General features: G+C 43.9%; 1 protein-coding gene across 1 annotated transcript in view; it reads left to right on the top strand.

Moving 5' to 3' along the window:
* Positions 1 to 21,694, top strand: part of ABCA4 (ATP binding cassette subfamily A member 4) — a 118,107-nt gene that overhangs the window by 21,592 nt on the left and 74,821 nt on the right. Inside the window, exons 6-11 of the mRNA XM_089780536.1 lie at positions 2,158 to 2,355; positions 5,720 to 5,809; positions 6,566 to 6,806; positions 9,351 to 9,490; positions 10,185 to 10,301; positions 11,479 to 11,676. Of these exons, the coding sequence (XP_089636662.1) occupies positions 2,158 to 2,355; positions 5,720 to 5,809; positions 6,566 to 6,806; positions 9,351 to 9,490; positions 10,185 to 10,301; positions 11,479 to 11,676 (984 nt within the window). The remainder of the gene's footprint in view (positions 1 to 2,157; positions 2,356 to 5,719; positions 5,810 to 6,565; positions 6,807 to 9,350; positions 9,491 to 10,184; positions 10,302 to 11,478; positions 11,677 to 21,694) is intronic.

The raw sequence follows: 21,694 nt of genomic DNA, 5'->3' as shown, positions 1-21,694 counted from the left end.
ACTTTGAATACCTCTTCACTGCTTTGTAAACTTGGGCTTAGAGTAGATTTGAGACCAAACTCCCACTACCACATGTACATACATATTTCTGACTCAAGTAACCAAGTATTTAGTCTAATCCTTCTAGTGAAACAGTATTTCCTAATATCCAACCTAGACCTCCCCCACTGCAACTTAAGAACATAGCTCTTCATTCTGTCATCTGCCACCAGTAAGAACAGCCTCTCTCCATCCTCTTTGAAACCCTCCTTAAGGTAGTTGAAGGCTGCTATGAAATCCCCCCTCACTCTCCTCTTTGGCAGACTAAATAAGCCCAGTTCCCTCGGCCTCTCCTCTTAAGTCATGTGCCTCAGCTCCCTCATCGTTCTTGTTATCCTCTGATGTACTCTCTCCAGTTTGCCCCCCCATTCCCCTTCAGTAATAGAGGTCCCAAAACGGGATGCTGTATTCCAGATATGGTTTCATCAGTGCCAAAGAGAAGGGAATAAGCATTTCTCTCAATCTGCTAAGGATGCTCTCACTAATGTAGCACAATATGCCATTAGCCTTCTTGGTTTCTTAGCTTCTTGTCCACTGTAATCCCCAGGTCCTTTTCTACAGAACTTCCACTTAGCCAGTTAGTTGCCGGCCTGTAGCAGTGCATGAGATTCCTTCTTCCTAAGTGCAGGACTTGTCCCTCATCTGATTTCTTTTGGCCCAATTCTCCAATTTGTCTAGGGGTCACTCCAGTCTAGACTGTGATGTTGAACAAAACCAACCCCAGCACCCACTCTTGGGGCACTGCCACTTAGTAGTGCGGCCATAGCTCAAGCCACAGTTGAAAGTCAGAGAGTCTGTGGGATGCATTCACTTGGTTGTGAGACCCAGGTCCAGCAACTGTAGACCCAGGTTTATAGTGCAGTATGGACTGTGAAACACTGACTCCAACAAGCACAGGTCCTACAAACCCAGGTTTACAATCAGTGTAGATTTAGCCCTGTGTCCACATTCCAAAATGCTGCTTATGTTTCCCGAGCAAATGCCTTGACCCACAGCAAGTTAATTCAGCGAAACTGGAAGAACATTTTAACATGTTCTCACCCGTCCCTCTTTGGATTTTGCCTGAAAAACACAAACCACATTTAAAAGTCCTGTCAATACTGACGTCCTCTGTTGCTTTCTGTCCTTTCCCTGGCTGTCAGAGTTGTGTTAATAATCTAGCAAATGTGTCCTTAGACTATCTGGCTTGCCATAGGGTTCATGTGTTGGGGGCATCAGTATAAAGTTACTTTACTTCCCTAGTGGTGCCTGCCACTGCAGATTACCAGGGGACATCACATGGCACAGTCACAGGCTACATTCCATAGATCTGTCATGTTTCACATTTGAAGATTGATCATCTAATGACTAGATTGTCAATGCTGCAGATTAGCCTGAAGCTGTGCTATTGCAGAGTGAACGTATCCTAACACAGCTCATGTACAGGGCAAGAGCGTAAGCTAGGGACTAGTTAGGCCCCAGGGGAAAAGCTTGGATTTTCAAAGTTTAAAAAAGTAAAATTTGGCTTCTGTGTTAGAATTTTGCTGTGGTTTAGAATTTGTATCATGGATGAGGACTGTGCATACTGTACATGCTTTGGCCTTTTGTGACAATAATTTGGGGTCCTTGGAAGATCATTGGCGTGGGGGCGAGTGTCTCCTTAGACCCTGTGTGGTGTCAGGCCTGGCTGTGGTTATTGCATTGTCTAATAACTGGAATTGCACATGCACTCAAAGTATAAGCAGTCATTTAAAATATGCAGAAACAGATTTTTTTTAATTTGATTGCTATTGTGTGCTATATTTCATATCTGCCGTATGTTACATTCTTGACAGCCTTGTCTACACACAGACAAGTTGTCCTGCTTTAATATGCTGGTGTATTTAAAGCTTGGATTCCCAAATCCACAGTGAGGGGAGAAAATCCCTGCCTAAACAGGAGGTGATTACATGTGACATAAATTGCCGGTCACTTGAAGGCTGTGACTTCAGATGGTTGCAGCACCCTACAGTCCATGAATGCATTGGGAGGGTCTAATAGTAACCTCTAGTCTAAGTATTAGTATTGTCTCTGGTTGCTGCTGAAAAGCCTGAACCACTTGTTCCACTGATAAAAGTGAATTGTTCCTTTTGGCTGCAGTTTGCTTATGGAGTCCCTGACTTGACTCTGAAGGACATCGCTTGTAGCCAGACTCTACTCAACCGCTTCATTATCTTCAGCAGCCAAAGGGGCATGCATGCTGTGCATAATGCAATGTGCGCCCTGTCCCAGGAGAACCTGCAGCGAATAGAAGACTCATTGTACACTAATGTGGATTTCTTTAAGCTTTTCCAGCTGGTGAGTATCAACGCAAACCATCTTGGTGGTTCTGGTGTTCTACTTCAAGGGTTTTCTTTGCATTATAATACCCATGTTCCAAGCGGTCATTTATATTTTTTGTATATCAAGAGGGTTCACACAGTGGCAGGTTGCTTTGGAGAGACAGATTGTAGTTGGGGATATTTCAGTGAGAAGATACAGATGTTATAAAGAAGCAACTGATCAATCTGTTTTGTCACTTTCAAGCGAGACTGATGCTGTGGTTAAGCCCCAAAATGACCATTTTCACCAGCTTACAGTAGAAGTGTTAGAGGGTTATGCCCACCACGTATCTAGCTCAGGTGTATAGTGCTAAGAAGTTCAGAGAGGAGCATCCAATGCCAAACCTTTCAGGGTTCAGCTACTACACCAATATGGCTGTGCTGTCATATCAAATAGGAGGAGATGAGCTTTGAGAATGCAATTGCCAAAAATAGACACACACATAGGAACGAAATGGGCCTGAGCCCTATATTTTGGATATGGGTCAGCATCCAGACTGATCCAAAATCTGGAATGTTTGGGTAGAATCCCAGCTCTCTGCCCAATCAATGAGATAAGATCTGTCTGCAAAGCTGGATTGTGGATCTGAAGCTCAGGGATGTTTGGAATCTGGTTCTTGGTGTTTTTGGTTTGTACTCAGGTACAGAGAGAGATGATGGGTTGAGGCCTACTTGTTCCCTCACGATATAAACATTAAATAACTCAGAGATGTTAGACAGACTTCTTTTCTCAATTGTAACAATCCTAACCCTCTTCAAGACAAAGCCCATCTCAATATTGGTTAGCCACACATAGCGGATTCTGTGTAATAAACACTCTTTGCCCACAGGTATTTTTAAAATGTGCTTTTTTCCCTGCCCTGGAATTGATTCAGTTTACACATTTGATTTAATCTGCAAAAGCTAAAATTCAGGTGTGTGTGTGCACTTACACAGGCATGTGTCTACACAACCCAGTGGCTTGTTGGTAGGAACTGGAGCAAATCACAGTTCTGACAGTAAAAGGGATGCAGTGTAATAAGATCCCTTCCTTTGCTATCTGGGCTGGTTTTGCTGCAGTGAGGAAAGTGAGCCTCTTTCTGGAGCTCTGCTGTTATTGCAGCTGGCTGGATACTTGTCATGTGTACTCCATTTCATATGCTTGAGTTATATGAAACATAAACACAAAGATAAAATTATTTAAAACCTTGTCACAGCTTGGGAGGAATTACAGTTTTACTCAGTGCAGGATCAGTTGCTCACTGAAACACAAAAATCCACCCCAAACAAGTTTTCTGCACCTGCTTCATGTAATCAGTCTTGGCCCAATGCAGATGCGGCATATATTTCTGTCAGGTGGATTAATATGGAATTGCTTCGATTAAGAATATCTGTAAATTTGACACTGACTCTGTTGGTTTTCACTGCTTTAGGCCACTCTGTGGACACAATTGTACAACACAATTCACCATGTATCTAAGTTTGCACTCACAGGGCTTCTCATGTAAGTGAGTCCTACTCATTGCACATGATTGTCCACTTCCACCCACTTTCTGTTGTCGTTTCCTCCTATGGGAATGAAGAATTCTCACTTGTACCTACTTTTGCACTTTTTATGCAAAATAAATGAAGGCACAGAGTGCAAGGCAGTGTAGAATCAGTCAGCCATTTGGGAGTAAGATTTCCAGAAGTGGGCCCTTTATTGGCTCGAAGGATCCTGTATGTTCTGAAGGGCTCCATTTTTTAATGCTGTAACTTTCTAGCCCAGCGAAACTGAACATTTTTAGATACATTTCTATCCCACTCTGTGCTACAGCTCTTAGTACACTGCTGTGCACTAAAAAGCTGCAATAGTGCTCTGATATTTGGGGTGGGAGAAGCTCACTGCCTGCACATGCGCTGCCCTCCTCCTCCCCCTCCCCCACCAGTACTTTCTTGCCCCCATCCTGTGGTAATGCAGGAAGATGTTGGTGGGGCAAGATTTGCCTCCTAGTAAATCATTCAGTCATTCCAGAGCACATGCATTTAGAAGGGCTTTCGGTGAGCCATGAATTGTAGCAGATGCATCATGCTGGAAGTATTTAAAAACAGTAATTGGCATACACGCAAATTGCTCTGTAGAATATAGAGCCAGAGGTGACAATTTCTCCCCACTTCTCTGGCTAATGTGAGCTGTTTCCGTGTAGGGTATTTACCATGGGCTCCCTTCTGTTTGCATAGGAGGAACTTTGCTAGCTTTTTGTTGTTTACTCTGGATGCTGTTCAGTGTTGCAAAACTTTTCAAAGGAGAAGGCGAAGAAAAGCCTGCTCTCTAGCCTTTCAGAATTGCATACGTTTTTAGGTTCCTCTTGGCGGCATGAGGGGAAAGTGAAGAGATAATCTGAGACAGTTTTTGTAGCAAGCTCCTCCGTTCATTGTAACTGATATGTTAAGGTACAAATGTATGTTCTATGAAACTGCTACTTTTCTGATTCTCTGTTATCTGCAGAGTGAAGCTTCTTCTGTTTTCTTACCTGCCATCTGAAAGGAAGAGTATAGGCTCAGAAAGCAGTTGCAGATTTGCAGTTCCAAATGAACCTTTTTAAGAGACAGCCTGATTATAAAGTTTAATAGTTGACTTAAAAGACCAGCTTTATGTTTAGTTGTAATCCTAAAGAAAATGGCAACCTGGGGCAAGAGAATGAGACACTCCAGTGCAGGTTGGCACTTTGTGCCACACTAGTTGCATAATCTGGCCTAAATGCCATTTTTACTTCCCAGGGAGGATAACCCCAATGCAAAAGCAATGAGTGCAGCTGACACAGAGGCTTTTAAGACATTCCCCATCCTTGCTGCTGCTGTTTCAGGGTAGGGTTGCCAGATGGTCTCGACAAAAATACTGGACACACTTGACATTACATCACAATCTTTATTTAGAAAATACAGACATTTATATTTTCTCCATTTGTTTCCCAAACAGAAAGCTCAAATACTGGATTGTCTGGTTCAAAACCGGACACCTGGCAACCCTATTTCAGAGGAAGGGAAAGCAGCCAAGACTACCACCGCATAAATCTCTAGCTGTGTTTTCAGTGCCCCTTGGCCTTTCATCCCATTGAGAGTTAGAGCAGTTAGTCACTTTACTCAGAATGCCCCCACCCACCCACATTTCTAACTAATTTATAACCCTCCAGGATTTTACAGTCAATAGCTGGGACAGAACTCTGAACCTTCTTCTTGAAAACAAACTCCCACTTAAACTAAAGAAGAATCTACATCATTTTTAACTGAGCTTTCCATTTTCTGTAGTGTAACTGGGTAGGAGACATCATTGGCCAGGAGACACTGGGCTCATTTCATCTCTATTTTCAATTTTATCATAGCTTCCCACTGTTCTAGACAGTAAGTCACAAGGTGTTGACCTGAGATCTTGGGGAAGAGTGCTGTCTAACGTGTCTCAAGCAGTGCGAGAGGTAAGCAGTCTGATAATGAACTGAATCACCTGTTTTTGGCAGTGCACAGCTATCCTCTGCCCTTGTTTGGTCCATCAGTTTGTTTCTCAAACTTCTGACTTACCTGAAAGAATCCAGACTACATCAGTGAAATGGTCAAGGATCTTAGGGAAAGAGATTAAGGATGTGTTTTCCAATCATAAATATGGGCATAAACTTCAGTGGCTATGAACCATGACCTCCTTTTTCAGTAGGGCTGGAGAGCACAACAGCTGAAACCATCTTGTTGCCAGTATGGGGTAAGAGAGGTGAAGGAACCTTTAGGGCTCTAGGGTTGCCAGGTGTATGGTATTCTACCGGACAGTCCGGTATTTGAGCTCTTTGTTTGGTAAGAAAAATCAGAGAATACTGGACATGTGCAATGTCCGGTATTCTCTGATTTTTCCGGCTGTGCACCGGAAGGAAGCCTTGCATGGACAGGGGGAGCGGCTTGAAGGCGGGGCCATGATTGTCATTAGGAGCCTGTGATGGCGCAGAAGCCTGGCAGGGGGAGGGGGAGTGGCTGGGAGAGGCAGTACTTATTATCCTGTGCTCCTGCACTTTTTTTTTCCTGCTTCACCAAAATACCATATGTCCGGTATTTTTTGGAGGACCATCAGGCAACCCTAATTAGGGCTCACTGCTCACCAGCAGGAGGGCTGGGCACAGTCAGTACTTGTCCATTCTGGTTTTCTCCTGGAAGGCTACTATTAATAAAGAAATCTTGTTTCACTACAGCTAGCCAGAAAACCAAGCATTCAGGACCTGTTGTTGGTCCTGCAACCATTTGTACAAGGTGGAGGGCCAGAATCCTTTGGCCACCTGATGAGCACCCTGTCTGATCTGCTCTGTGGTTATCCAGAGGGAGGTGGTTCCAGAATACTCTCCTTCAATTGGTATGAAGATAATAACTACAAAGCATTCCTAGGGATTGACTCCACCAAAAAGGAATCCATTTATTTGTATGACAATACAACCAGTAAGTTTTTCCATTAACTCGTGGAAACAGTTAGGTCTGTGTGGTTAGCTATAGAGCAGGGGTGGGGAACCTGAGGCTGGAGGGCCAGATGCGGCCCCAGCTTGTCTGGATCTGGCCCCCAATTAATAAGGGCCCCTCTGAGCATGGGGGAGCCAGCACTGGTGCTCCAGCCCCCATGCTGCCCCACCGTGAGACTGGAGCACACAAAATCTACTAGGCTGACCCCCACTTCCAGGTTCTGGTGTACAAGGGAAATGTGGGGAATGTTTTTCTCCTTCTCATTCAGCGGCCATGTCAGTTGCTTCTCACTTGTATGAAGCCCCCATCTGTGACCCCTTCCCACTCCCAAAAAAGGTTCCCCACCCCTGCTTTAGAGCTATGGGATGGTATTTTTAAACTGTTGATTTGAACTATCAAGTGGCTAGATGGTTACCCTTCACATTTGAGAACTGGAGACAGGAAACTCTTTCATGATAGGTCTGACTGGGGCACGTTTTCCTTTACAGTATAGGAACATAAGAAATCCAGACCATTGGTCCATCGGGCCTTCTATCTGCCTGTTTCTGACAGGCAGGAATAATTCTGGAGAACAATTCTGGAATAACATGCCCAAAGAGGAATGTTATTCTCAAGTCCATCAGCAAATGGTTAATTTCTGACTGCAAACACAAGGATTTTAAATATCTTTTTTTAAAAAAATCTTGACCAGCGAACTGTGGATATCCTTTCTGTGCTGATAATAAACTCTTGGCCTTAATCATATTTTGTGGCATGAGTTTCACAGGTTATGTAGCATACAAAAAGTATTTCTGTGTATCAGTTTTAAATTGTTGCCTGTCAGTTGCATTGACTGTCCCCTGGCTCTTGTATTATGACAGAGGGTAAATAGAACCATCTGGTTTTTTTAACCTTCTCTAGTATTCATTATTTTATCTCTTATGTCCTCTCTTGTTTGCCTCCTGTCTACATTTTTCCCAGCTTTACAATCTTTTATTTATTATAATGAACTATTTCATGCCCCGAATGTTTTTCTTTGCATGTATATTAAAACTTTTCTATTTTTGCTGTACCTTACCAGCTGTATCGTAACTGGTGCTGGATAGCTTTTTGTCCTATGGAACGGGGAACACTTAGTGATAGGTATTGATATTAAGTAAGTTATGCCTCCAGGGCCTGAGATCCATTGGTGTAAGGTGCTTCCTGTATATTTTTTTTTCTGAACTCTGATGCAATTAAACTCCTTTTTCTCTCTCTTTGAATATTAATCCATCAAAGATTGTAGATCTATCTATACATGCCTAGCACTTTGTTTCCTTGATCAGGGAAAAGAAGAAAAATGTTATCCAACTAAATATCCATGCTAAATGTAAGAATAAGATGGAAAATCCTTATACAGAGATTTTAGGATCTATTTACAAAGTTTTCTAGAATTCAAAATATTCAGTTCTACTGCTTTTGGTTTGGACTCACCTCCTGGTTGTACCATGTGTAGATTCAGCTGCCATGGGCAGGCATAGAAATAACTATGTACAATATCAACAACCATACAAAGTACTAGATCATTGGAGGAAAATTATAGATGTTAGAAAAGTGAGAGGGAAGGGGATCTATATGGATTTCCTAGTTTCCTGCCATCTGAAATGTCTCATGAATGATAACTAGCAAATATTGAAATTCTGTGTCAGCTTCTAAACTGTCTTTGTTTTCAGCAAACTTTGCCACTTGATTCCATGATGTTCGAGATCCCACACTGCTTTCTAGCATTGCAGCTATAGTGTGACTAGTTAGATACAGCACAAAGAGGGATGTTAAATTGCGGTTATCTGACTAATTGTGTAGTCGATATAATTTATATCAACTACATGATTAGTCGATAAGGACCGCTCTGCAAAGCCGCAGCGGAGGTAGCTCCAGGAGCCACATGCACTATGGCTCTGCATTGTAAATGTAGTATGAGCCACCAGGTTCTTTCTACATTTAAAATGCAAAGGCACAGCGTTCCGGACCAGCACAAGCTGGGATTGCTCGGTCCTGGCTTGCACTGACTCCAGCAGCCACTGTCTGCCATGAACAGAGGCTGCTCCAGCACCAGCCCCTGCTTGTGGTGGCCAGGGTTGGCCATGGTCAGAGGGCTGCTGCCAGTGCAGCCCCTGTGCACAGCCAGCTCAGGCCACCACAAAGACCCTGTCTGCGGAGGGAGAGGGCAGCTCCAGCCTCACAGTATGCCCCTCACGCCTCTGATAGAGGCATTGGAGGGTGGGGACAGGTGGCACTCTAGAGTACTGGCTAGGTGGGGACAGGTGGCTCCCTAGAGTACTGGCTCCTGTTTTCCCACAGAAGCAGCAAGGCTTTGCAGGGGGAGGGAGGAGACGTGTAGTAAATACTTCAGTTGACTACTTGCTAATATCCCTAGCACAAAAGTAGCCTGTTCAGAGACGGAGGAGTCAAAGCTGTTTGCATTTGTAATAGGGGCAGATTTAAGCCTGCAAGTTATTATGAACAATAGAACAGGAGTGTAAAATCTGTCCTCATTTCTTCCTGTAGCACCCTTTTGTAATGCATTGATCCAGAGCCTGGAATCAAACCCTTTAACCAAAATAGCCTGGAGTGCTGTGAAGCCCCTGCTGATGGGAAAAATCCTCTTCGCTCCTGATTTGCCTGCTGTAAGGCAAATACTGAAGAATGTAAGAAACTCGGATGTATACACAACTAATATTTTTAACCTGCTGTCCCCCCAGAGAATAACCCAGCATTTTACCCCCGTGACCTTGTCTTCATAGAGTTCTTTTTGCTTTAATGCCTAGAATGCATCATAGGAAGGATGAAATTGTAACATTTACTAAGACCTGAAATTCAGTGATCTCAAACCAGGGGCATCACAGTTAACATAGGGATTCAGGAGATTGGTCATTAAATTTCAGATCTGCTGAATTCTTGCAAACTTGTCTGGGATTCCACTGGTAAAATTGGTCTCCCCCACATGGTTTTGGGAATAAATAAATAAATGTTTGTGGTGTGCAGCTACTATTGCAATTGGGGGAGGGAGGTTATATAAATAGATGGATCAGCCTTGATTTAGTCAGGTTTGCTTCTGTTAAACACATAGAAAAATGTGCTGTGGGTGACTAGGATGAGCCCAGTAGAAATCAAGGAATATGCTTTGTAACGTGCACTCTTTGTGTCACTCCCTTGTCACAATTTCTCTTTCAGCGTGTTTATTGAAATATTGTAATTAAAATTACATTACATTTGTAAGCTTCAAATAGCTGCAAACCACCAGCAGCAGCATCATTGCATGCTCCTGACCCTGAGTGGTTCAGTATGTTTTCGGGATAGCTCTCTAACATTGATATTTCTTTCTGGTTGTTAATGCCTCAGGCAAACTTCACATTTGAAGAACTGGAGCGCCTCAGACTGTTGACCAAAGCATGGGAAGAAGTGGGTCCTCAGCTGTGGCACTTCTTTCAAAACAGCCTGCAGATGAATATGATCCGAGTATGTTGTGTCTGTTTTGGGAATGCAGCTTTTCAGCTTCCTTATTTCATAGGGGATAGGAGAATTAATTTGCAAATTTTGGATGGAAGCACAACCTTTGTATGAAACAATGTTATGATTCCTAAGAATGTATGAAACAATAAAATGGCGGCAATAAAATGGTGGGCTAGCTCTTGGTTGGCCACTGTAATATTTACCTGAGCTCTCTGCAGGGACCAGAGATTGCAGCTCCCATTGGCTATGGATTGCCATTCCCAGCCAATAGGAGTGGCAAGAAGCAGTGTGGACCAGGGCACCACTTCCTGCAGCTCCCATTGGCTGGGAACAGTAATCCATGGGCAACAGGAGCTGCCATCACCTGCACCTTGTGGAGGTGAAAGTAAATATAGAGGCGGCTGCCAGGCAGGGCTACCCCTAGCTGTCTGAATCTGGCCTGCAGGCCAATATTTGCCCACCATGGTCTATGGTTGCTGGATTTGTTTTGCAGAATTGTCTGCTATGCATTATGAAGACCTGGACTTAATCTCCAGGTCTAGCTAATCTCTGCTTGGTACAGGAAAGGAAATGGCAAAGGTGATGATATGCTTTTTTGCGGTATTATGATCCTTGAGTCAGCCAGGATTGGTTTGATCCCTTTTATAAGTTAGAGCAGTCTCAGAGCTGCTCCAAGTTGTACCCAGCTGCTACTGACTCCAAGGTCCATTCTGGCAGCTGGGGGTAGCAGCTGTGTAGCCATGTCCTCTCCCTTCTGGCAAAGTCCTCTCTATGGAGGCCTGCAGGGAAGGATTCTACAAAAGTTCACTGTTTACATTGGCAAAAAGACCGATATGCTGAGTCCCCGAGACTCCAGAACAAACTGTTAAGTTGCTCATGTAGCTTAGATGTGAAGAGCAACTCATTCTGTGAAATACTGTGTGTGTTTGCAAGCTGTTTTCCCTGCACGTGGATCAGGTGTTTTTAGATCTAGCCTTATGAAGAGAAGTAGAATTAAAGCTCAAACAGATCTAATGCTGTTAACTCTCCTTTAGATGACCCTTCATAGACTAACTACATGGCCTACTCTTTCCCACTCATTGGGGATTCAGTAAGATGGCATGTAAACTTTTTGAGCTGGAGCAGGCTTGATCTAAAACACATAAAGAGCAATATAGTAAATCAGAACTGTTGTGCTTTCCAGAGCACTCTGAAGAACCCCACAGTAAGAAACTTCTTGAATGAACAGCTGGGTGCTGAAGGTATAACTGCTGAAGATGTGATCAACTTTCTCCATAATGGGTGTCCAGAGAACCGTGAAGAGGGTGTGGCAGACTTTGATTGGCGAAATATCTTCAATGTCACAGACCAAGCCTTGCGTTTGACTAATCAATATTTGGAGGTAAGCTTGGCACTTGTGCTATGGTGATGGCACCAGTCATAATCCCTAGAGAGACAATACATCAAACCATCATCATCATCAGTGTGTAAATGATCTACTGATGGAAACTAAGATAAATTTAAATCACAAGGTATTTCAAGTTATTTCTCTGTATTCTAAACTAATAAATTGACAGAAGAATTAATTCCTTACTCTGATAGAGAAAATATAATTAAACATATTAGTTGAGTATGGAATCATCCACAGGAGATAGGACAATGTCATCATAGCCATCGTACAGAAGTGGTGAATGACACGCAGAGATCTGCCCTTGGCTTCACAGGGAGCAGGGTTCTGAATGATTTGAACCCCTCCCCCCAACTGCTGAGTTTAACCATTGGATCCAAAGCTCACTGAAAGTCAATGTTTTTCCTGACTTTTAAGGTCATTGGCTCATGTGAATTGCCCAAGCCCAGCTGGTGAGTCGGTAAAAGAGCTTAGAAGGGAACATTAAGGCAAAAGATCACTGGATTCCCTTCCTTAGGAGCTACTGAATATGCGGATTCAAAAAGATGTAGCAGGTGCAACAGTTTTATTCTCAAAATGATTTTTGCACTGAGACAAACTACAATTTCAGTGACTCTTTTCCGTTTACTTCTTGTTTAGAGAGAAATACTAGCTCTGGGACATTCATCACTGAACAGTGCTGATGCTTTTCCTTCAGAAAATAACAAAAGTGAATATCACTGTGGCCACAGGTGACACTATAAAAACTATTGGAGATGTGAGCAGGGATGAAAGTAACTTAAATTTCTTACAGGTACTGTCTTATCACAACCTTGCCCCACTTGGAGGGACTCAGGGCAAGGGGTAGAGTAGGTTGCGATACAACAGTACTGGTAAGAAATTTAAGTGTGGGGTGGAGTGCAGGGGGCTCAGGGCAAAGGTTTGGGATGCAAGAGTCAGGGCAGGAGGTTGGAGTGTGGGGGTGCAGGGGCTCTGGGCCTGGGGCTGGTAGTTAGGGATACCAGGTAGGTTTAGAAGAAATACCGGACACACTTGATGGGGGGGGGGGGCAGAGCTGGCTGGAGGGACGCAGGGGCAGTGTGGCTGGCCATAGAGATGGGTGGGGCTGGCGGGCGGGGAATCGGGAGCAGGGCGGCTGGCCGGGGGAGATGGAGGGAACTGGTGGGCGGGGGTCGGAGCAGTGTGGCTGGCCTGGGGAGATGGAGGGGACCCGAGGGGCGGGGCTGGCAGGCGAGGGGGGTGAGGCAGCGTGGCTGGCCCGGGGACAGGGGCGGGAGGCAGCGTGGCTGGCCCGGGGAGATCGGGAGGAGGAGAACTGGCTGGCAGCAAGCAGGGGTGGCCGAGAGGGGGTCGGGGGCAGCGGAGCTGGTCGAGAAAGGTTAGGGGAAGTGGGGGCGGGACTGACCTGGACACGTGCAGATCCCGAGGCACTGTCAGTCCCGTGCATGGTCCGGAGAACCACGAGTGAGTCCGGCCGCGGCTCCATCATGCACTCAGGAGCAGGGACAGTGCTTCTCCTCCTCCCCAAGGCGTCAGATGCAGCCAGGGCTCCCAGCGCCGATTGTGACCCGCCTCCCAGCCACTCCCCTCCCCCACCAGGCTGCTGTCCAGCGCCCAGCCAGAAATCCAGGAAATACTGGACATTGCACATGTCTGGTATTTTCTGGGTTTTTTTTTTACTGGACAGAGGACTGGACAGAGGTAGAATACTGGACACCTGGTAACCCTACTGGTAGTATGTATGGGAAGTACAGGAGTCAGGGCAGGGGGCTGCGGATAGCAGGAGTCAGGGCAGGGGATTAGGAGTGGAGGGGAGAAAATTGGGGGGACCCTGGGGACAGGTTACCTTACTTGGTTGGTGGACAGGTCCCTACCCCCTCAGCTGGCTCTCAGTGGAGTGCCCTAGCCTGCTCTTGCCAGAGCAGTGCTCTAGGCCATACTGCCTTACTTTCACCTCTGGGCATGAGGCATTAGTATTAATGTTATTATTTCTATAGTCCTCCCCTCCCCACCCTGGAAAATGCATTAGATACTTTGTTAGAGATAAGTAAACAGACAGGTGCCTGCCCCAAAGAGTTTATCACTTAATAAAATAACAAACAATGGATATATCTGGGAGGGGCAGGCAGTGCATGAAAGCACAAGGTGATAATTTGTTGCAAATTCTCTTCTTTGTTGTATTTAACCCTGGGCTCTTTGCCTTTCTTTTAATTAACCCACAAACATTTGGCTTTTACTGGTTTTTAATTCTTATTTGTATTCCTCTCTCTCTTGTTTTTTTTAACCTTGCTTTGCTTCAGTTGTATTTAACTCCTTCCTCTCTTGTTTAATTTAACCTATGAGTTACTTCATTATTTTGTTTTTTTCTTAGGTGATCTACCAAAATCAACTTTCCTTTCCTTCTGTCTATATAAATAACCAAGCCACTTTTTGCCTTCCTCCTGATTGCTAGTACTATTTATGTATGGGAGCAACCCTAAAATGCTAGCTGTTTTCCAAACATCCCAGCTGTTTAGAGACTACCCTGAGACGCTTGTGTCTTATGAAGACTACTTCTTCCCCTCCTCCCATGCTCATTTTCCCACTTTACACTATTTGTGTTGCAATTACATCACACACCGAGGAGAAAAACATTTAAAGAGCCATTCAGATGGTCACCTAAAATGGACTCCAGAACAATGTTCCCTGTAAGCTGAACACTTGGGAGGCCATCTAGGAGACATTAAAATGTTGTCAAGCAGATTGTCAGACTGAAGGGTGTTTCTATTGATGGTGCACATAATAAAATTTATTCTGCACATGGATGAAAAAAAATTAGAGGGAACATTGCCCACTGTCCCAGAACCACTTCATGTATGGAAAAAAAATTCAGGATATTATAAGGAATCAAACAATGGGCTACTTGAGAAATTGCACTAAATTTTTAGAATTTAACAGAAAGTGATCTCTGTCTGTCTGTTGGTTTTGACCATCCATGGTACTGTATAATTCTCTACAATATATTTTACACATACTCAACAATTTCATAGAACCATCATTTATGGGACTTCCCTGTGAGAGAGATTCAGAGCAGAGAACTTTCAGATAAAACCACAATTCTAATTATGTTTAGGGATTGCAGATATGACACAATGTTACAAATATTCCCAAACCATAGTAATCCAAAACTCTAGCTGGAGATTTATTCCTGTGTGTAACAGGGGGAGTAGCCAGAAAGAATTCCAGTTCAGACTGGCATGCTAAGAAAATGCAACTGCCCAGTTCTGTTTCTTCCCAATCAGATTTTGTTATGCCTTTAAAAATATATAACACTGAATTTTATAGAAATCAGTCCAATACAGCAGCAGCACCATTATGGATCATAATGCTTTCTTACAAAGAGATTTCTTTTGCTGTTTTGAAATTCCAATTATAAAAGCACTGCTACACTGTGGTTATTATGCTGACAAACTATCCACACCTGATCATATTTTCTAAAATGGTGTTGAATGCACAGAGTGTTTCAGTTCAGACCTCCTGAAACCAAGGGAACACAAATCAGCGGCCACTTCTGAAAATATGGCTGTGTACCCTGTCTATGACAGAGCTTCTGTTCTCTAGGACTATCCTGAGGGCACTCATAGGCACCACGGAGGAAGTTAGGTGCAGCTTTGTTTAGTAAAGAGCAAATAGACTTTACATTCCCTTTCCCAGTTATGGGCCAATGGCTGTGTAATAGCCCTTATCTGCTCTTTTCACTTTTCAGACCTAACTGTAACATGGCACATTCTCAGGCAGGTCCTTGAGAAGCATTTTAACCAGAAGTTGATTTGGCTTGGGCAATCTAATCTTAATGAGGGGTTCAGAATCACTGCAAGTCTAATGGAAAGGTGTTATTTTCAGTCCTGGGGGCCAGGCTGAAGGGTGGGTCAAATACTTCCCCAGGTTTCTAGGAATGGACTTAATGGGCCAGTAGCTTCCTGAATGCAGGGGAAAGGGGTAAATTAGGCTGTCTGGAATTAAGTAGGAGATGGGTATGGGTGGATTGGGCTCTTAATGAGGCAAGGAGAAAAAGAAGTAAAATACAGACTCCGATTTGTAAACTTTTGAGCATAGACAAACATGATGGTCTCAACCCTGGGGCAGAGTGAGGTTGACTATCTGAAGCCAAAGTAATAATGTTTAGTGCTTGTGTTTATAGTCCCTTCCCCCTGGGGCCCTGAAGTGCCTTATCTCACAACACCACTAAAGCTTGAAGTGCAGTGAGGCTGAATGTGTGTGACTTGCCTGAGGTCACACAGTCTGTAGCAGAGCAAGAAATAGGACTCAGGTCTCCCCAGTCCCTGTCCTGTGCTTCAACAACAAAGATTAATATTTCCTATGGAAGAAGGCAGAAAGTGCCTGCCTTAATCAGCTTTGTGCTTTCTCTACCTATCACAACAGAGGGAGAGAGAAGCCTTTGCATGTGACTGTACTATATTAATTCTATTGCTGCTCTCTGCACTGTATTAGCAAAGTAATTCCTCATGCATGTTGAACTGCAATACACCACTCTCTGCAGGGCCAGTACTGGAACATTCATAACCAAGACAATAGCTATGCCTGGCAATCATGTGCCTTTGTATTCTAGTGACTTTGCTATTTACACAGAACCAGTGGTGTTTGGAGATAAGATGAAATAGGATGGGCCAAACAGAAATTCTGACAGTGACATGAATCTACAAATTATTTTCTACATCTGTTACTGTTTCTTTTTTATATAATTAATGTTAGAGGTAGAATTGTCTAATGGTTGATGCAAAGATACAGGAATCAGAACTTCTGGCTTTTTTATTTAACCTAAAATATAATGATAGAGAGAAATGTTGATTACAATTTGGGTGGGGCAACCCAACCAGGATTCTGTTTTCAACTGAAAATCAGGCCATTTCTGTGTCAGTTTCCCTACCAGGAATAAAACTGAAGAGAGAAGTTGTGTGGCTTAATTAAAGTTTGTGAAGTACAGTCTCAGAGGGGTAGCTGTGTTAGTCTGTATCTGCAAACAATGAGCAGTACTGTGGCACCTTAAAGACTTAACAGATTTAGGTTTTTGCCCATGAAAGCTTATGCCCAAATAAGTCTGTTTGCCTTTAAGGTGTGTCAGAACTCTTCATTGATTATGTGAATTAATTCTACTTGGTTTTAATGTTTCTAAAGTACTTTGAGATATTTTTATAAAAGATGCTATTCAAGTGCAAAGTTACAAAGTAATAACATTGGTGGTTTAAGTGCCTCCTTTGTTGTTTTACTGACAATTTAAAAAAATGATCACACATATCCCTTAAATGTATAATAGTCTTTCAGAATATTATCAGCCTTCATAATGCAAGATCCTTAATTCTGTTACCAGGATTCTTCAGTTAAAAAACAAAAAGTGAAGTAGAATTGTTGACTCACATTTAGCTTGTCATCTACTATGACAAAAGTGAAGATGGAAAAGTTAAACAAAGAAGTCTTTACGTTTTAAAAATGTCTGCCAGTTAAATAACAAGTTGTCTCTGAGCACTTTGATGTAGAGTAATTATTGGTTATTGACCTGCAAGAGATGATCAAAAAGATAAAATCAAACAAGCTGGCCTCTTGGCATTCTATGAAGTGAGGTAATTGAACACATTTCTTCCCAGTCAGTTTAGAAGCTAAATACAGTTACTCTCTATGCTACCGTACCGCCTCACTGATTTTAGAGTTGAGGCATAATGTACAAACACAAACGTGGAATTGTTATTTTCCAGGTTGCTAACACTGTCATTTACAGAATTCATAATCTCTTTCTCTCATTATAGTAAAGATGGCTGGTAAATATAAAATGGCAGGGTTCCTCCAAACTTATTGTACAGTACATATATTTATGTATGATTTTGTGCTTTGTGCATGTGGCAATAATAATACATCTTGCAATAACAATAGAGACTGAGGAAGAAGACCTTGCACTGTGAACCTTTATGGATGAGCTAGCTAGCTGATGTTCAGTGGAGACAGCAGGTTAGTGACAAACCCATTACACTGCAAAATGAAAAAGGTAGATATCATTGAAATCTAGTCGGAGCAAAGATTCCCCTGCACCTGCCTCAGAACTCCATCCCCAGCCCCTCGGTCACCAGCCCCAAAACTCCAGCCCCAGCCCCAGCCCGCTGGCCTCCGGCCCCCAACCCCAGAACTCCAACTCCATCCCCAACCCCCTGGCTCCCAGCCCCTCGGCCCCCAGCCACAGAACTCCATCCCCAGCCCCCCTCTCCTCAGCACAGAACCAAAACCCTCAGTCGATATCTGCCCTTGGGGTTGCTGGGGGGGGGGAGGGGACGGCATTGCATGGTTCGCCTAGGACGCCAGGTGCTGGCAGCTAGTCTAGGGCCTCCCCTGGGTTTGAGGTAAATAGGATGAAGTTTAATAAGGACAAATGCAATGTGCTCCACTTAGGAAGGAACAATCAGTTTCACACATACAGAATGGGAAGTGATTGCTTGGAAGGAGTACTTCAGAAAGGAATCTAGGGGTCATAGTAGATGACAAGCTAAATGTGAGTCAACAATGTGACACTTGCAAAAAACAAACAAACAAACATGATTCTGGGATGCATTAAGACAAGTGTTGTAGGGTTGCTAGATGGTTGAAACAAAAATACCGAATACCCCGTCCCCAAAAATAAAACCGGGAAAAAATTCTGTTAAAGGGGGAAAAAAGATGGGGGGGGGGGGGGGGGGAGGGGAGAGAAGAGACCAAAGTTGCTGAGTAAAAAAAAAAAAAGGACTCCAAGGACTTAAGCCTTGCTAGCATTGATAGCATTGCTTCCCCTAGGTCTTTTTGCCGGCAGCCATTTTGTGCCGGAACTCTTATGGAACCGGGTAAGCATGAGGTTGGGGAGCTGGGGGTTTTGGGGGACGGGGAAGACTTGGGGGGGGGGAGCCAAGCGCTAAGTGTTTGTAGGGTTGCCAGGTGCCTGGCATTTTTGCCTCCTGGCCAGGAAAAATTCAGAAAATACCGGACATTTTAGGTGTCTGGTATTCTCTAAATTTTTTTACCAGACAGGAGCCAAAAATACCGGACTGTCCGGGTGAATACCAGACACCTGGCAACCCTAAAGTGTTGTGAGCAAGACACAAGATGTCATTCTTCTGCTCTACTGTGCACTGATTAGGCCTCAATTGGAGTATTGTGTTCAGTTCTGAGCACTACATTTCAAGAAAGATGTAGAGAAATTGGAGAAGGTCCAACGAAGAGCAACCAAAATGATTAAAGGTCTGGAAAACATGAGCTATCAGGCAAGGTTGAAGGAATTGGGCTTGTTTAGTTTGGAAAAGAAAAGACTGAGAGGAGACATGTTAGCAGTTCAGGTAGACATGTTCAGGTATCTAAAAGGGTGTCACAAAGAGAAGGGGGAAAAATTGTTCTCCTTGGCGTCTGATGATAGGACAAGAAGCAATGGGCTTAAATTGCAGCAAGGGACGTTTAAGTTGGACATTTAAAAAAAACTTTCTAACTGGCAGGGTCATTAAACACTGGATAAATTGTCTAGGGAGGTTGTGGAATCTCCATCACTGGAAATATGGAGATAATAAGAGCAGGTTAGACAGTCGTTGATCAGGGCTGGTTAAGATGGTGCTTGGTCCTGCTGTGAGGGCAGGAGACTGGACTTAATGACCTCTCGAGGTTCCTTCCAGTCCTAATATGCTATGATTCTGTGTTTTCCAGATAAGGACCATGGTTTCTTTTTTTTTGATTTATGAATAAGCTGCCAAAAACACACGTTGGTGAGATTTCCCCCAAAATTAAAATAAAAAACTGTTTTACACCAGATAGAATGCTAGTGTAGAGTTTTTATTACAGGTTTAGTTAAATCTCCTCCTGAAAGCAGGTTGTATAAATAGTTCCAGTTTCTGGGACCTAGTCTACACTACAGCTCCAACTTTTCCAGCACAACTATTAGGCAGTTTGAGTTTCTGAGAGATTTTTCCCATGTCTAGCCGAGGTCTGCACAGAATCCCTGTTTCCATGCCAGACAGACTGTGGTGTACAACTCTAAGGCCTTTGGTTCTGGGGTTCTACATTCATGTTGTTGTTTGTTATTAGTAAAAATGCCACAGAGAGTCAAGTAGGGTCCAGAGGTGCCTTCTGCTCCCAGCTCACATTGTAGATTCATTCTGCATGACTTGAGTGTAGTTCCACCAGAGGAAACAACCCCAACATCTAGCATCAGTTTTTCTCACACCATCTCCACAGAGACTCTTTGCTAACCACGGAGCCTACTGTGCAGTTTGTACAGTCTCATCCTTCTTTACCCTATAAGAGTGAGACCACAGATGCCCTCATGACTGAGGCATGAGGACAATTCCGTTCAACGAAGCTGTTAGCAGAACTGTTGTGTGGCTTAGAGCTTGTTCTGAGTGCAGCAGTGCCCCACTTTGTGCAACTCAGTAGGGTTCCCAGGTGTCCGGTATTGACCCAAACAGTCTGGTATTTTTGCCTCCTCTCTGGTAAAAAATCAGAAAATACCGGACACCTAAAATGTTCGGTATTTTCTGTTTTTCTTCCCCTGCCAGGAGGCGAAAATACCGGACACCTGGCAACCCTACGACACACTCAGCAACTGGGCCCACCCCCCCGAACCCTCCGCTGGGCCCCCTGATCCCTCCCCCCCCCGCTTACCTGGTTCTGCAGGGGCTTGTCTTGTGAAACAAAATGGCCGCTGGCAAAAAAAAAGCCTTTTAAAGGGGCCGTGCTGATTTTTTAATGTATGTATGTATGTATTTATTTTATTTATTGCGTAATAATTGCTGTCGGGGTCCTTTTTTGAGGGGCGGGGTTCGGTATTTTTAGTTAAACCATCTGGCAGCCCTATGCAACTGCCATCAGATCATGCCTTTGCTGCATTCCTTACGTTGGCTGCCTGTAAAGTGACTAGCAGTGTAGGTCCTATCTAAATGTTGGACCTGTAGCCTTGTTTTCATGGGTTTCTATGATACACACCATCAAACCAGATCATGGAGATTCTTATGGCAGAAATTTCTCTCAGCTATTTTGGGAATGGGGTCTGCAGGACCAGATCTGGAGCCACACAGATCTCCATAAAGGCCAGTATAGACTGGATTGGTAGGTTTATGGCATTGTCTCAGATAGGAGCAGGCAATGAATGGGGACCTCTCATTTATAAGTCTTGTGCAGAAGATGGTTTGTTCTCAATGCAGCCGAGGGAAAGGCAGAACTAATGCTCTGATGTGCCCTCACATTTATTAGCTTCCCATTGAAGTGACACACTCTTATCAATGACTGCTGTGGGCACCCCTCATGCCAGAATAGGGCAGGGGCCAGACAGGCTCTTTCACATTTGTCCAGAAGGTGACAGTTTGTCATTCTTTCGTGCAGTGAGGTAATGCTTCAAGTCCCACTGTCACTAGGCTAGTGCTATCAGTAGGCTAGGATGGACAGAAGAGTTGGGCCTACTAGCTGTCACGTGTGTGTTATTCTGATGTCTTTTCACTTCAAAAGCTATATTTTCAAAGTGGTCTCAATGTGAATCCCAAAAATGTGCCTAAAGGCCAGATTGTGCAGTTGTATAAAGGGAAGTGAGGACAGGCATGTAAGGAACCCTCCTACTCTTTGTGCCCCCACATGTGGGGGACAGAAGAACTGCAATCTCTGCACTCTTGAGTACTGAACCCCTGCTAATACTTCCATGGAGGTAAGTCAGGCCAAAAGGGAACCATGGCCTTGTTCCCCTAGGCAACTAGGTCTGCAGAATGGAGTACACATGCACTCTCCGAAGGGGCAGAACAGAATCTCCCTCATCACCAGGAGATTCAGGGAATCATTGTATCCTCAAAAATAACTAGAAGTCCTGTGGCACTTTAAAGACAATAAGCTTTGCCCAAATACATTTTAGTCTTTAGGCTAAAGTAAATGTGGTAATCTTTAGGGTACCAGAGGACTCTTCATTTTTGTTGAAACAGACTAACATGGCTACCCCTCTTGAAACTAAATGCTCATATACCTCCTGCTG

Source organism: Pelodiscus sinensis, chromosome 9, assembly GCF_052426305.1.
Source record: "Pelodiscus sinensis isolate ZL-2025 chromosome 9, ASM5242630v1, whole genome shotgun sequence".
Taxonomy (NCBI): Eukaryota; Metazoa; Chordata; order Testudines; family Trionychidae; genus Pelodiscus; species Pelodiscus sinensis.
This window is presented reverse-complemented; position numbering and strand designations above follow the sequence as displayed.